This window comes from Monomorium pharaonis, chromosome 6 (assembly GCF_013373865.1).
Source record: "Monomorium pharaonis isolate MP-MQ-018 chromosome 6, ASM1337386v2, whole genome shotgun sequence".
Classification (NCBI taxonomy): Eukaryota; Metazoa; Arthropoda; class Insecta; order Hymenoptera; family Formicidae; genus Monomorium; species Monomorium pharaonis.
The window spans coordinates 20648671-20664397 of NC_050472.1; the positions used below are offsets into that span (position 1 = coordinate 20648671).

Consider the following 15727-nt stretch of genomic DNA (forward strand, 5'->3'; position numbering starts at 1 on the left):
CGAACTCGATTAATCGTAGAAGACATTAGTCGAAACGAGCGTGACAGCACCGTTGCGCGAGATGAAGCATAATTCTACTTCCTGTCTTATTGGGCGGGGGGGCGTGGTGATTGCGGCAATTTATGAATTCTTGAATTTTTAATCTCCCACCCCAAAACTGCGTACTCTGCCGCTCCTAGCTTCCCTCCCGCCTTCCGTCCTCGCGCGTCGCATTCAATCAGAATTACAACTAATCGAGAATAAATTTACTGCCAACGCGGCTTCGTCGCGTAGCATCTGAACGATCGCGCTGAAAAAAGGATTCCCACTGCGTGTCCCACTACGTGTTAAGGTAGTAATTTACGAAATGCCCGCGCTATAGCTAAAATTGATTTATGGTTGCATAATTATTGATGCCAAAGTTTTACAGATTCAAGTTTCATCGGTTCCGTTTCGTCTTCATGAACGAGTTGAATAACATTCCCAATTACACTGTGAGAAAACTATCTATCCGTGACGGGAGAGGCTGGAGACGCTGCCGTTCGAATTACACGGAACCGTACGATTTTCTTCTCGTTACCTGTGCACCGAAAGTGGTGTCCTTTTCCCCATCTATCTTTCACCCTCAAGGACCAACATTTCGATACACGGATAACAAAAAACATTGTGCGCAACATGTGCTAATCGGCTCTTACCCACACACACGTGCGGGTGAATGCACTCGCCTTCGGCTCGTGCGTCCATTTCTCGCACTTACGGGCAATTAGCCCGACTCACCGCAATTGTTGCACACGTAACCATTGTGTACTTGGTTCCTGAATGATAATAGTTTCGTCATTATGTAATAAATTTTGCTATAATAGCTCTCGTATTATTCTGCTACTTTTTTTTTAACCGGACAATGTATTGCAAACAACGTAAATAAAATAGGTACATCGCGGTACGTGTTCTCGGCTTCAAACTTTAGAAAAATGTTCTCTCTTCCTCACCATTTCTAAAATGTTTCAATTTTTCCAGTGCCTGCACTTATCTCCTCCTTTACTCTCTTTTCGACAGTCCTACTCCCCGAAAGGATGTCCGATAAAGAGAAACGATTATAACGAGAAACTACCACTTTGTAACGTGCCGCGGAGGCCGATTAATCGCGGAGAATCTGCCAGTACCGTTGCACGAAATCTGTGTAATTTGTAAACTTTTTTACCGTCGGCAAATGTATAATTTGATTCGGTTTAATCTCCGTCTGGAACGCGACGCAGCCGGGACCGTCAGCGAGTACTTATTACTGTGTAGGGGAAAGTGGAAATAAAACGTAACAATCTTTAGATCCGATCGGTTTTTGCAAAGTCAGAAATAAGAATCATTTCTTGGAATGTCGTGCAAATAGAGATCAATGATAATATAAAAATGTCTAACTATATGCCTGAGATCACTTTGTGTAACAACTCAACCGAAGATTAGTGAAACATTTATCTAAAAATTAATTACAAACTATGACATTTCTATCAAAGAAACAAGTGCAACAAACGATTTTACAAAACACATTTAAATTAAGTTACAAATTATACTTGGAAATTAATATAAATATTTTTAATATTTAAAGAGAGGTCTTAAAAAAAAAAGATTTTGCGTATCATTAACAATAAGCAAATACACTGCAAATAAGAAAACAATATACGTGTGCTATAAAATACAAACAATTTTCTGCAGATATTATTTTTCCCTTAGTTAGACAATTTAATCATTCCGCGTATTTTCATTGCGTTTAACTGTACACGAGGGCGTGATCATTACGTACGGCGGCAAAAGACAATGTTACAATTACATACCGCCATATAATTACCCCCGTTTTAATGTTAAACCGAACGGCAACGACCGAAAGTGATGACGAGCAACCGGACACGCGAATTATCATTTTATTAAACGTCATCGTCGCCGTCGTCGTCGTCCAGCGATAAGGCCGTTGGGCTATTAAGAAACGGCCTCGATTAGTTATTGAAACGGCTTTAACGAAGCGGCTGTAATTTCTGCGATAGGGTTTAGATTTGTTCGTTTACTAATTTCGTGCTAATGAGCGCGGCATGCCGCGGCTGATCGGTCTGCACCTTAACGATTATCCCTCTGTCGCTCCTTCCGCTCTTTCTGGGAACGCCTAACGGAATAAATCATGCACACACACACACACACACATACACGCGCGTATACGATCTGGGAAAAAAAAGTTTCTCATTGAGATATTTCAGATAACGGACAGACGGAGATTGCGGGATTTTCTCGGGACGCACGATGTGTCTCTCGATCCGCAACAAATTAACCCCCTCCGTGTCACATTGTACCTAACGTGGCAGCTATACGTGCAATAACTGGTCTTAATCGTCGGGGTTTCGTGTTTTGCTCCCGTTTTTTTCTCTCTCTCTCTCTCTCTCTCTCCTTCCTCGCGAAACGGGACAGACAAGCGCCAGCGTGCGCTTCGTCGTCGGCCTCCGATGTATGATAATCTGCCCTATTCTGTATAGGCGTTCGGTGAATATCGTTAAGTTTTAACGATCCGCCTCATGGAATGTCACGCGCCGCGTCCTTCGAGCTCTCACTCTCTGTCTTTCCGTCACACTCTCGTTCCCTCTCTCCCGCGTTCGTTCGTCTCTCGCGCTCCGTCCTTTTTTTTTTCTCTCTCCTCTCCTTCGCGACGCGCCGCGCCGCCGTTCGCCGGCAATTATCGCGGAAAGCGCGGAAAGCTGTAAACTTTAACGATTGTCTCTAAACGGCTCGTAAAGCGCGCGTTAACGAATTTGCGAAACTGAAATCCATCATCAGGCGGACGTAAATCGTCAACCTGGGCGAATCCACGGCCGAACTGGCGCAGAAAATGTCACGACTTGGCTGCAACAAATTTTCCCGGGGTCAGGTCCCTCCGTATATAAAACCCACGCGGTACGCAGCCGAAATCTTAAAACCCCAAAAGGATGCTGCATCTTTGACGGGAGTTTCAAGATCTTTCTCAAACCACCTCCCGAACAGACATTAATAATGAGATGATGTCCCGCGCACTGTAAGATAGAAGCGTCTTTGCGTCGAGGAAATTCCGATCAAATATGAAAGCTAAGAAAATCTATGAGCACTGAAAAATGATATCAATTTGTTACAATTCCTTAATAATTTTAGTGAATTTTACTTCAACTCCAAAATACTCTTCCGCTTTCAATTTTACAAGAAGGATGTGCCCGTATTATAACCATTTATATTGAGCTCGTTGTGAATAGTATCAATGCTCTCTCTCTCTTATCGGATTTTATTATACTTCGAGAATATCCTCTTGCATCGATAACTCAGTATGCCGCCAGGCCTGATATTATCAATAATGAATCAATAATGTACACTTTTCGAGTTTGTGAAGTATTTATCGTCAATAAAGTTTAACGCGTATACCTTGTTACGAGAGAGATTGCATACCGCAATCTCTCAATGACGGTAATTTTATTGGTTACATATTATGTGTCATAGAAATATTTTCTAAAGTTGCCTGAAAAGAAGTAGAATCCTGAAGGTATTAAAATCGCTCATAAATTTTCTGAAAAATGAAGAATGTTCCAACCATTTCTCTCTTTTAACCTCTTTTTCATTGTTAACCACTGCATTGTCTATTTCTGCGACCAAAAAAAGTAAAAAAAAAAATGTTTATTATTTAATATAGTTTGAAATATATAACACTATAGTGCTCTTTGGAAATATAATAGCATATTATACTTCTATATTGAAAAATATATCCAATTGTAAGATCATAAAACGACGTAAGTATATTAGATTTTTTCAACATTTTAAAAAGTAAAACGATTTATGTATACGCTTGTCTAATATTATGTAGGAAAATATGACAAGAAATTAAGTATCCTGTAAACTTGAATTATTATATTATAAAATCTATCTTATCTAAATTAATGCAGCTATAAAAGGAACAAGCCTATTGTTGGATCGAGTGGTTATATAGTAAATTGTACATATTACCATACATCATTATTTGTGTGCATCTCTCTGAGACAAATATCTAATAAATCAATAATAGATATTAGTAATAATTTCAAATTAAAAAACAAAAAAATGTATACAAAATTTGTCATATAAAATTTATGCAGTTTTTTTTACCTTTTTAAAATCTAATTAATTAAATAGTAAGATCTTATTATTAAGATTCGTAGAAAAATTTGTGGATTTTTTAGTCACAATTTAAATAGCTCATGAAACTGCACTAGATTGGAAAAGAAGTTCTCATAGTGGAAGCACGAAAAATTTTACTGTGACGTAGTGAGATAATTTTTAAGCGTGCTCTTTTCTATTTTTTAGTAAGAGACGCTATAGTGACTTTTACCTTTCAATTTTTTCTAAAAATTTAACAAAAGATTAAACAAATCAAAATTTCCTTTTCAAGATAGTTACACCAACATTCCTATACATCACGGTCAATTTTTAACGAATTTGCTATACCAAAATTAACCCTTTTTTTTCTCCGTATAGTCTAAAACTTCGTTCATATTGTATTTCTTTCGAAAATACGAGTCGAACAATAAGTCATAAAAAGGAATTTCGACGAATCGAAAATGAAAGAGCGTGAAGGGATAAAAGAAAGGAACAAACCATAATGAGGTCTTGGAAAATTTTTTCAAGTAACACGAAAAATGTCTCATAGTCCGCTTAGCTAAATAGACAGACGTATAATTCGACAAACAAGCGAACAACCCTTTCTTTCTCTTCCTAAAAAGAAAGAAATGGGGAAAACCTCACATTTCATTGGTATTTAGGATTTATAACGATACCATTTAAAGAAAGAAGATGTTTGCTTTGCGATAAATAAATCTTCTCGGCTCTGTCGAAACATATCTAAATGACACTTACCTGTGCAGTACTAAGCAAAAAGTACTGCTCCTAAAAATTAACGCGAGACCATGTTGTAACATTAACACCGTAAAGCAATTTGTTATTTATCAAGGGACCCTATAGAAGAGAATGGCAAGGACCGAGCTGAAAAGAATCCCGGTACGAAAGCCATAAAAAAGAGAAGGGTTTCTGGCGCTTCTCTTTATAATAGATTTACTTACAAAATAACCAGGGCACGACGCGTGCTTTCCCTACATAGAGACGCAACGCTAATTACGAACGCGTGTTAAAGGATCCGTAGGTTACAGCATTAAAACTACATACAGATTTGCAACAAAACATCGTAACTGTCAATAAGATGAATATTCCACTGTTAAACTGATATACACTCACGATTAGACAATCCATTCAACAAATGATTAGCAGGGCGATCTGTCAAACGGAAAATGTGATTCCTCTAAAAAAAAGTTAGATAATAGGGATGCACGAAACAATGCGGCTCTTTTTGATACCGGAAAGTTGTTTGTCGTATTCCTTCGATGCGGCGAACACGATATGGTGTTTTTCACCCGAAATGCTCGCCGCAAATGCTCGCGATGTTACGGAGTTACAGTCCACAACATCGCGCGCCGGTGCATCCACGGCGTAGCAAGTCTGTACGTAGCCTAACGCAAGTATAGATTTATGGATCTAAAAGTGAGCGGTCGGCCGCGTGATGCCAAACTTACCTGCGGACACATCTTGCATTGATACTTCCTCGGCGGATGCGAATGAGGCCCACCAAGATGGGAATTGAGATGCGACGGATGGGAGGGTTTCACGGTGAGTGGTTGTGGCACCACCAAAAGACTCGCCGGTGGGCTTCCGCTGCTCGAGCCGCCAGCGCCTCGATACTGCTCGTCGCCTGCAATCATTCACAGATTCGAGGACTAGATCGGGATCGCCTTGAGTGACGACGATTGTCATCGAGGACAGTGACGTGGAGACGGCGCGAGATCGTAAACACCGTTTTAATTACTCGCTATTATATATTTCTTCCATTCCGCGACCGACCTACTTCGATCGTAAAGCGCGCCTGGAAAGTGACATAGTAACACCGTGGCATAATCATAAGCGGCATTTCCCAAGCGCTTAATTGAACGCTGATTATAGATCGAGCGGCGCGATATATGTGTTATTGATGCGTCTTTTTTTTTTTTCTTTGCTTTGCGTTTCGCAATTTACTCCGGATTTATTAGAATACGACGCAAGGTATCAATACTACGTCATTGTTAACATCCAGCTATTATTATTAGAATGCGCAATATCGCGAAGATATATGTAGCATTGATATCGAGTCCAATGAGCACCGTGCGTGTGCGACAAGGAGAATTTGTCCGTCACCGAAAGCCGCCGTTTTTGAGCCGAGTTATATCGTGATGACGCCGCGACCCGTGCCAAAGAATCCCGTGCAAGGCTCCGGACGTTTCTCGCTTCGCGTTTCTCGCGTTTGCATTTCGTCGCGATAAATGGTACGCACGCATACAATTATCTACGTACGCACGAACACACGTACGCGGCGATACCAAGAAAGAGGCACACGGACGGTCGAGCGGTCGACCGACTGACGCAACCGGCACACGGCGGCGTGCAAGGGGCAAGGATCCTGCGGGTTGCAAGGACGAGTGATCCTGCGTTACGAGTATATGTGTGTGTGTGTGTGTGTGTGTGTGTGTATGCCTGTCATTAAGACGAGTTCCCTCGATATCGATCGGCGCGCATAAACGCGAGTAGCGCTCGGCCGACAAGTTGAGCTGACTATATCATCGCGGCTCTCCGTGCCGCCGACGTGTATTTCGCGGTATTCAGCTACTACTTTGCGCTCTTACGCATCGACACTTAAACACGTATCACGCTCCTCGTGCATGCAAAGCGAGCCTGCAAAAATATATACCGTCATCCTTTCGGCGCGAGAGTATATACTCACGATTCACTTCTCTCGCGTCGCCGCTGTCTCTCGCGGTCGTTTGAATCTCTCTATCTCCCTATCGGAGATAACTCGCCCGATAAAGGCGAACGATAAATACATCTCGGGCGCACGGGCGATTTATTTGCCTTTCTCGAAATGTTGCTTCTGGAAGCGGGCTGTCAATTGCAGAGGCACAGACGGGAGGAGAAAGAAATTATTTATCTTGCTTTATTCTGCGTTAATAACTTCCTGAGGATACTTTCTCGCTATTACTTCTGCACCGTCAGACTTTTCGAGGATGAGGAGAAAAGAACGCACCACGTCGCGGATATTCAAAATTAAAGTATCCCGCTGAAAGTTTGTCGCGCTGTATTTTAGACGACTGATTAATAAAGGCCGCTCTGGATGCTTCGTAATACGCAGCCAAATTCAAATTCTGCTGGATGATTTTAAGCGACGCGACATTTAAAGGAGTAAAAAGTATATAGACGGCAAATAAAATTATAAGGAAGAAATCATTTAAAGTTAAATGTATCACCGAGATGTTATTAAGGACAATTAAGATTCGTAATTGGTGCGTATAACGTGGAGATACGATTGCTGGCTCCCGCTCTCATCCGAACGATCAATAATATCGAATTACAAGATTAATCACGATACGACAATCCTTTCTTTTTAGGCAGCAGCCTTTCCCGCCATCAAGAAAGTCGGCGTACCGGCGGTAAAAACGACCGGAAGCGCTACCGGCATTAAACCCCGGAGGAGGTTATAATAAATTACGTATACTTGATCCGTTTCCTGCCAATAATAGAAAAATTATCGTTCGGCCTTGTGCAACAAGCAAACGCAGCCTCAAACGCAGAGTATCCCGCTCGCTCGGACGATCGTTTTAAGCAGTTTTACCGGCTCAACTCACCGTGCACCAGGAGCAAGAGAGAGAGATCGTATTATAATTTTTAAATTCCGGTTTACATGTCGCAATCCGGATGAAATATCATTTTTGTCTCATTTTTACGAAGCGTTGCGAAATTCTAAAAAAAAAAAAAAGGAAGGAAAAGAAAGGGAAATAAAGAAGAAGAAAAAAAGAAGGAAACTAATGATTCGCCCCGCCTTCCCCTCCTCCCTCATTAATGACTTCAGAATTTATTAATAGCACCGCTTTACGCGCGCTCCGCGATTGCCGCCGCTCGCGCGCATCCTCCGCTCGTTAAGTTCAGTTCAGAAGCGAGGACCCTTCTCTCTCTCTCTCGAGCAAGCAAGGACGGGGCCATCCCGTGACTTTTACGACAATGCACGTCGAGTACGCGCGCGTCGTTCGGTGAAGTGTACGCGTAGGCGGTGGAAGATGCGCCTCTCTGAAGCCGACGGCCCACGCGCGCGTCGGTTTCGCTCAGAATCGACGTTAAACATGCAAAAGGACACTCGCGAGCGAGTCCATGCGTGGCCGGACATTAATGTGCAAGAGTGTCGATCCGCGCGTAACTCAAGTAGGCAAGGCGACAGGACGGACGGTGGACGTCGCCGCTTTAACCCGCTTCGCTTGAATCGCGTGGTTGTTTAACAAAATTTACGGTCGCAGGCTCGGGCGAGCGTTTGGGGGGGTTCGATATTGATATTAATTAATGATAACTGACGAATCGATGGCTATTTGCAATTTAGGGCGAATCTCTCTCTAGCGCAAGTGTTTATTTTAGACTGTCGGAACAAATGGCATTGATTTGTGCAAAATAGACGTGATATATTATGTAATATTGGCGTTAATATCATCAATTCAACAAAATGCAAATGCCACGTTATCTTTTCCCGTATGCGTATGCGCGTGCATGAAAAAAAATTGTACATTGAGCTTTTTAATTAGTTAATACATTTTTAGAACGGAGCGATTAAACTAATCAGCGCGTTTGCGCGGAATCGCAAAGTAATTGCCAGGCGATGATAATATTGCGGCGTAATGAGAAAATCGCGCGGGTATAACAAGTATAATATCGAGCGCAGCATCAAAGTTCAAGGCGCGCGGACGCCGTACATAATGCGCGCGATGCAATTCCCAATAACTCCGCCGCTGAAAATCGCGGCCGCTTTATGCGCTCAATATTTAAAACTTCATATATACATATGTACATAAAATTAGAAAATTTATCGTGATCTCCGCGACACGCTTTATTGCCCGTGTGTCTGTCGCGCGGAATCTACGCGACGCTTATACGCGCGCGCGCGCTCGCGCGGCCTTCTTTCTCGCCTAATTGCCCGGCGGCCGTTACGCAATCGATAAGCGCGCGTATACTACACAAGTCTAAACCATAATCAGGCGAGTTGAGACAGGTGTGAGCGGCGGCTGTTTCCGAAGCGGGAGATTAAATAAAACGTGTACACGTGCGTTACGCGCCATTATTATGAATTTTACATCGCGCGCGTACCGTTTTCTCGCGCGCGCCCGCATTTCTCTCGCTGACGCTGCCTTTTTTCCTCTCTCCCCCCCCCCTCTCGCGCCACCCCGCCCCGGCAATTCACACGTGCGTGTGACGTAAAGTTTATCTGGTTCGGTTTCCGTTCATTTAAATTTACAAATGTTAATTGTATGCGCGCGTATTATAATTTTAAAGCTGCACGGGGGCGTTTCGTCATGGGCGGGGGATGACGGCTGCACGTGGATTATTTATCAAATTCGCGCCGGCCAACCGGTGGAAAAAAAAAACCCCCCCCCGTGCGTTATGCTCCCTTTTCTTGCCGTTTAACCGAATTTCCACGGACACGCGGGGTAAAACTTGGAGAAGCTTCGAGACGCGCCCCGAGAGCGCGATAATTCGCCGATCGGATAATCGGCGATCGCTCCGCTCGCTCGATTCACTTCCAGGAATAAAAACGTCTTGCAAATCATCGTCCTCCCCTCCCCCCCACCCCTCCGCCTCGATCGTCCCGCAACGGCGCGCATTCGCGCCGCCGTTCTTTTCGCCTAATCGACCAATCTCGGAACGCGCGCGGCGCATACGTAACGTTTCTCCTCGCGGCATAGCTAATTGATCTTTCAAGCGCGCTTGAACTCGATAATTATCATTTACATGCGTGATCTCGTGCACGCGAGAGCCGCGGTTTACTCTTTGGCCGTAGCACCAAGGTGATGGCCTCTCTTCGTCGCGGCACACATCGCGTCCGGAGGCAGGGGAAGGGAAGGGAGGGAGAGGATAAAAAATGCGAGAGACCCCGACACGGGCCTCAGAATAAAATGCGCTGCACCTGTTTGCAGGTTGAAGTCGGAGCAGGCGCGTGAAAATGAGGATAAAAGCGAAAATGGAACTGGACGCGGACGAGGGGGGTGGAGGGGAATCGGCGGGGGTCTACGGTGGAAATGTTATACCTCTCCCCGTGTAATCTCTATGCGAAAACTTTTATAACGTTTCGCCCGAGAGAGAGATGATCTTGCACCCCGCCCTTAAACATTTGCAATTTTTTTTCCCCAATTTATGTTCGTCTTGCTTTGCGACGTTGCGTCACACGTTGAACTTTGAGATACATCCGGGTTATCAATTTCAAAGAGGATCAGAAACGAAATTTGAAAAATAATATACCAGTCAGCAGAAAATGTTGCAGTAAAAATTACTATGGTGAATAGTAAGCGCGGTCTAAGAAAGGGATTATGAAAATTTTTACTATATTTATCATCAAATTACCATAACAAGTACACTGCTCGTGGTAATAATTTCTGAAATTTCTTCTTACAGTCCGCGGTTGCTATCGTACATAATGAATTTGATATAAAATTCTTTTTCCGCAAAGATACACACGAATCTCTAGACGATCTTTGTATTAAAAAACAGCTACGTCACTTAGAAACAACAGTTCTTACAGACGGCTATCTCGCGATAAAAACGTTCCATCAACACGATATTCTCCACGTACACCTGAAGTAGATCATCTTATTGTTAAGTCTGAGGCCTCGACCTTTGTTACGATGAAAATTACTGGAACGGTGGAAGGCCATGTTTTTCCCGGCGATCGGCGCCGGGCAATAATAATATATTTTCGTGGGACCTCGTGCGTCCTCGCGCGTTGTGAATTTCATATTTTCGCGCACGTGGTGGTCCAACGCACACACGCCGCCGCTGGCTGACAAAACGCACAGCGGCGGCTCGAAAAACGATCTCCCCCACCCCCCCCGCCCGTCTCCCGGCCGCGAATGTGCGTGCGCGGCGGCACGCATGCACACGCGCGCGTTCGCGCGACGAGTGCATTAATGACGTATGACGCCACGCACCTCCCGGCGTTATTTGCGGTACGTAATTTTAATGGAATTATCGCGTCTCTTTCGGCACCTACGCGAGTAAAAACCCGCGTTTTTCCTCGCGCCGTGGTGCGTATGGGTGTTTGAACATTTTTGAATTAACTTTGACTAACCACGTCGATGGCAGTCCGCGCACATCTCGTCTCGCCTTCTCGCGGAATCATTTGTCTCTTTTGCAAATTCGTCGTGCGCGATAATCGATGCGCATATGTAAATAAAATTTTTGCAAATTTCATTATTGCCAATTGTATAATGTTCATATATAAATAAATTTTCATAAATTTCATTAGTATAAATTGCACGTGGCGAGCAAATCTATCACGTAGAAATTTATGCAAGAAAATGCATATATAAACATTTCGGGCAATGAGACACTCGCCGTAAGATGAGTAATACGGTCTTTTTTAACGTGTCCATTTTTTTCTAAAGCGCATCTATACTTTCCGTATATCCATAAATTTATACAAGAGAGTCTAAACGGGTTTGTCTCGCATTGGAAATTTGCATTATATATAAAAAAAAATTAAATTGCAATTATCTCGACACGCAACGAATGTTTTATATATATTTTTTACGCCCTCATTAATTAAACAAATCACTCTATAACGAGGAAGCCTTTACTTAAATGGCTTAATAAATAATATTTTTAAATGCAACAAGCGCAAGCTATTCAGATCTTACGATAACAATCGTGTTTATCGCAAGGTGACAAAAAAAGCAGGGGGAAAAAATGGAATTGGGAGTGCGTGTTTTCAAAGTGAAATAACACGAAGAGTTGAAACTGTAACAGTCGCGACTATGACCGATCGTCTCTTCTCTCTAGTCCTCTAGACTTGCGGGAAGCGCGAGTTAATAATAATCGTGGGAACACGGCAATTATATCCATTGCAACACATTTAATTGTTTGCCAGCTGCGTCATACCTCGTGTGACGCAGGAAGCCTCGGCAAATCGGCGCACCGATGGCGTCCGATAAAGGAAAACTGAGGAGATCTGAATATAGATCTCTCATATAATAATGTATAATCGCGCGAAAATGAATTCGTTATTTTTCCTTTCGACTTAATGTCCGAGAGACGAGGTTACTGCTATCGCTGCAGCGCTCGCGAGAGACAACAAAAAAATATGTATACGTCTAGCCAGGAGAGAAGTCAACTCGAATTGCATATTTTGTTTACATTTACAAAATTTTACCAAAATAATCCGTCTCCGGTAATCGATCGCTAATAAACTATTTCCTTCGCGTTGCAACGGATAAACATGTCGCGCGATTATTCTCGCGCCGTGAAATTCTTCACGCGGCGTAAAGAAGACGAAAGTTACGTGCAGAAGGTACTTTTGAGCGCCGCATGAGAAATGCAAATTTGAATCTATTAAATCCACGTGCCGTTATCGCTCGATTCATTGGAGTTTCACTGCGAAGTCATAAGTGCATCCCATGTCGTGTCGTGGCCTGCACTTGTCTCCTAATCCTCTATGAATATTCACCGTTTGCGCGATCGTCGCGCGAATCGATCCTGACGTCATGCCTCTGGAGTCGATAGGATCAAGGATCCTGCCTCCGCTCGCTGCATCAATATTGCACCACGCAGGCAGTCCGGTGCGCGATGCATCTCCACCGTTTCTTTTCAGTTTACCTCGCGGACTCCTCTCTCGGAATTTCGACTATCGTGAGTTAGCAATATGTCAAGCCTCAGGGTCGCATTAGTATTACCAGGATAGAGATTCATAAAGGAAAAAAAAGAAACGCACACACACACACACACACACACACACACACACCGGACTGAATCGCTTACGAATGTACGAGTCACATGTACCGAAAAATATGCACGCGTCCATTATACGTTTACGTGCACGCCCATTATTTATATTTACATATATCAGTACGTGTATTTGGAGCTATTTGTGTACGCGGCTTCATATGAGGTGGACGCTAATGTTGAGGTCGGTAGTAAATTATGCAAATAACTCTGCTGGGGAAATGTCAGTGGTTGCGGACGACGGTCGATCCATCGACGACTTGCGTCCGATCGGCCGCCGCGCCGCCGCCTTCGTCCAACTGCGAGCGAGAGCGGAGAAAAAGATAGCGGGACGGAGAAAAGGAAACGACGTATGAGATTATGAGATGAAGAAAGAGAGAGAGAGAGAGAGAGAGAGAGAGAGAGAGAATGAGATGTAAGAGACGGCGCGCGCGTTTCGTTGTGACTAATGCGAAGCCGAGTGGCGATATAGGCGGACGGATGTAAATGGAAAACGCGCGCGCGAGCGCTATAATCAGGCGGGAGAATGATACGTTTTCCGATAAAAACAAATTCGCGTCTTGGGACGTAAGTGCATTACTTCGCATTACGTTCATTTATTTCATGTAAATTACCTGCCTCGGGTAAATACGCGTTACGGGTATATATATCTTACAATGTTCAATGGAGACGGCGCGAGTTCGCGGGAGAAAAGAAGTTTTTTTCTTTTTTTTCCTAGGCTAGAGAGAATTAGCGTACGCTAATCTCTCGCCAGGACCGACTATTATCGACTCGTGAATTAGACGAGCGGAGTAAAAAAGAGAATATGTATACGATTTAACGAGCGTTTAGGAAGTCCGCCGTAACAACGCGCCTTCTTTCCCCCAAACAGAGATACAAAAGTTGATCGACGATCGAGGGGATCTTTTTGCACAGTCAAACAAACCCTCATTTCGCAACCTGGTTAACTGCATCCGGGATTATTGAATCTCTTGTTTGCGCTGCGCGGCTGCTGTTTACTTTTGCTTCTTTGTAAAACTCCAATCAGCACTGTGAAATAGATATCATCGACGGCACGTAGAGCGGAACGATAATGACACGTTTGATTCGACGTGTACGTACTTCAATCCTTACGTGTCCAACGGGAAATATATATAGATATATATATATACGTCCCAGTTGCAATTTTTCTTCGTAAGTCCGCCGAGATCTGTTCCATCTTCTCTGCCAAAAAGAAAATTGCCGAAAAAGACAAAAAAAAATGGGGGGAAAAACCATTTAATTTGATCGCGAGAGGTAGAATCGGCGCTGGAAGGGACCGCAGGCTCGCGTTATTCAGCGTGGTGGATTCTAATCCTATTTGAATTCAAAGATTGACTACCAACACACACTTTTAATGTGTTGAATGCTAGGCGATAAATTATCACTTGTCGCTTCGCGTTACGCGCCGGCACAATCTCGTCTAAAATCGGGATAATTTAATTTATCGCCGCGCTTTGCGACCGCAGAGCAAGGACAACTTAACAAATAATCAATAAAAAGATAAAAGGATGAATATTAATGTGCAAAGAAACGCAATATTTCGTCGTGTGTTTCTTCATCCCGTCGTGTCTCTTACGTCGACGTCGTCGGGGATGCCGGGCGATGTGTCAACATTTTCGCGCGGAATCGAATCGAGCATGTGCGTTTTCGTCGATGATTCGTCGCGCGCATATACGAGGCTATTATTTCGATTTAAGAGATTCGGAGACGGAGCGACAGCCAGAATAGAAGTCGCGGATGCAGTTCGAGAGAGAAAGAGAGAGAGAGAGAGCCGCGAGGTCACCGCGACGCTTCGTAACCATAAGTCCGCCCGTCAGCATTAAACTGCCATTGTGGTAACGTATATTTGTATACGTCAAACCGGTCTCGGGAATTTTTCAAGTCTTCGGGAGCAGATCGATCGACCTGCGCGTCTGGACGTTACATATATTTCGCGAGGATATTTTCGAATAATTTCGTCATGCGTTGAAACCGGTTGGAAAGAATTAAAAAAAAAAAAAGAGAGATGGCAAAATGCAAGTCCTCTCATCAGACGCAATTCTTAAAACCCGTCCTATTATATGCGACGTCCACATCAGGCACAGACACGACAATTCTAAAGTTCGATCTGTAATTACTTGTTTTCGAACTAAATTTTTCCCGTGTCTGGCTGTGTGAGTTGTAAAGCAATTGGCGTCTCCTAAGACGATCAATTAGTATTGCACGTAGCAACTAATTATGTTACGCAAGTTAGTTGCGAGCAGGCGGAAAGTTTACACCAGGATCGGACAAAACAATAATATTTATAGCCGTCTCGCAGCTTAATCTGCGTAATCGAGAGATCCTTTCCTTCGATAGTAGTTTTATTCGTCCCATGAATTTCAAGCGGGCCATAAAGTTCGTCCGAAGCTCCGCGGGAATATCAATTAATATCAACCCGGCAAGAAAGCTGTTTCCGCAGAACTAACTGACTCTTAGTTTATACTTCCTAAACAAATCGCGAGGAAGCGCTTCTACGAGCAGCAACGCACTTCCATTTCACGGCGCGCGGCGGCGCGTTACTTTGAAGATTAACGCGCGTTACATATCGGAGAAGACAGTCGGGATGAATCGTTCCGCGCGTCGCTTTTTTTTTTTTGGTCCTTTTGTCTCTTTTTTTTCCACTTCGCCCGCGTTACATAGACACGACGATTTCATTGACGTCGTACAGACTGTTCTAAACGGCCGGATAATAAAAAATAAATCACCGGCGCGAATTATTGACGAGCGCGCGTGACGGTATCGATTATCCGGTGCGAAAGGACACGGTACGATTTCGGTGGCGAAGGTTAAAAGCGCGATATGAATTACGGGCGTGACGTTGATAATGATTCGCGACAATAATGGGGGGGAG

General features: G+C 43.7%; 1 protein-coding gene and 1 long non-coding RNA gene across 4 annotated transcripts in view; one reads left to right on the plus strand and one right to left on the minus strand.

Moving 5' to 3' along the window:
* Positions 1–15727, plus strand: part of LOC118646386 — a 98226-nt gene that overhangs the window by 58733 nt on the left and 23766 nt on the right. The gene's annotated exons all lie outside the window — the stretch shown is intronic.
* Positions 1–15727, minus strand: part of LOC105836319 (zinc finger protein rotund) — a 161433-nt gene that overhangs the window by 57303 nt on the left and 88403 nt on the right. For all 3 annotated transcript variants that reach the window (XM_036289099.1, XM_036289098.1, XM_028190516.2), the window contains exon 5: positions 5574–5749. In XM_036289099.1, coding sequence (XP_036144992.1) covers positions 5574–5749 — 176 coding nt within the window. The remainder of the gene's footprint in view (positions 1–5573; positions 5750–15727) is intronic.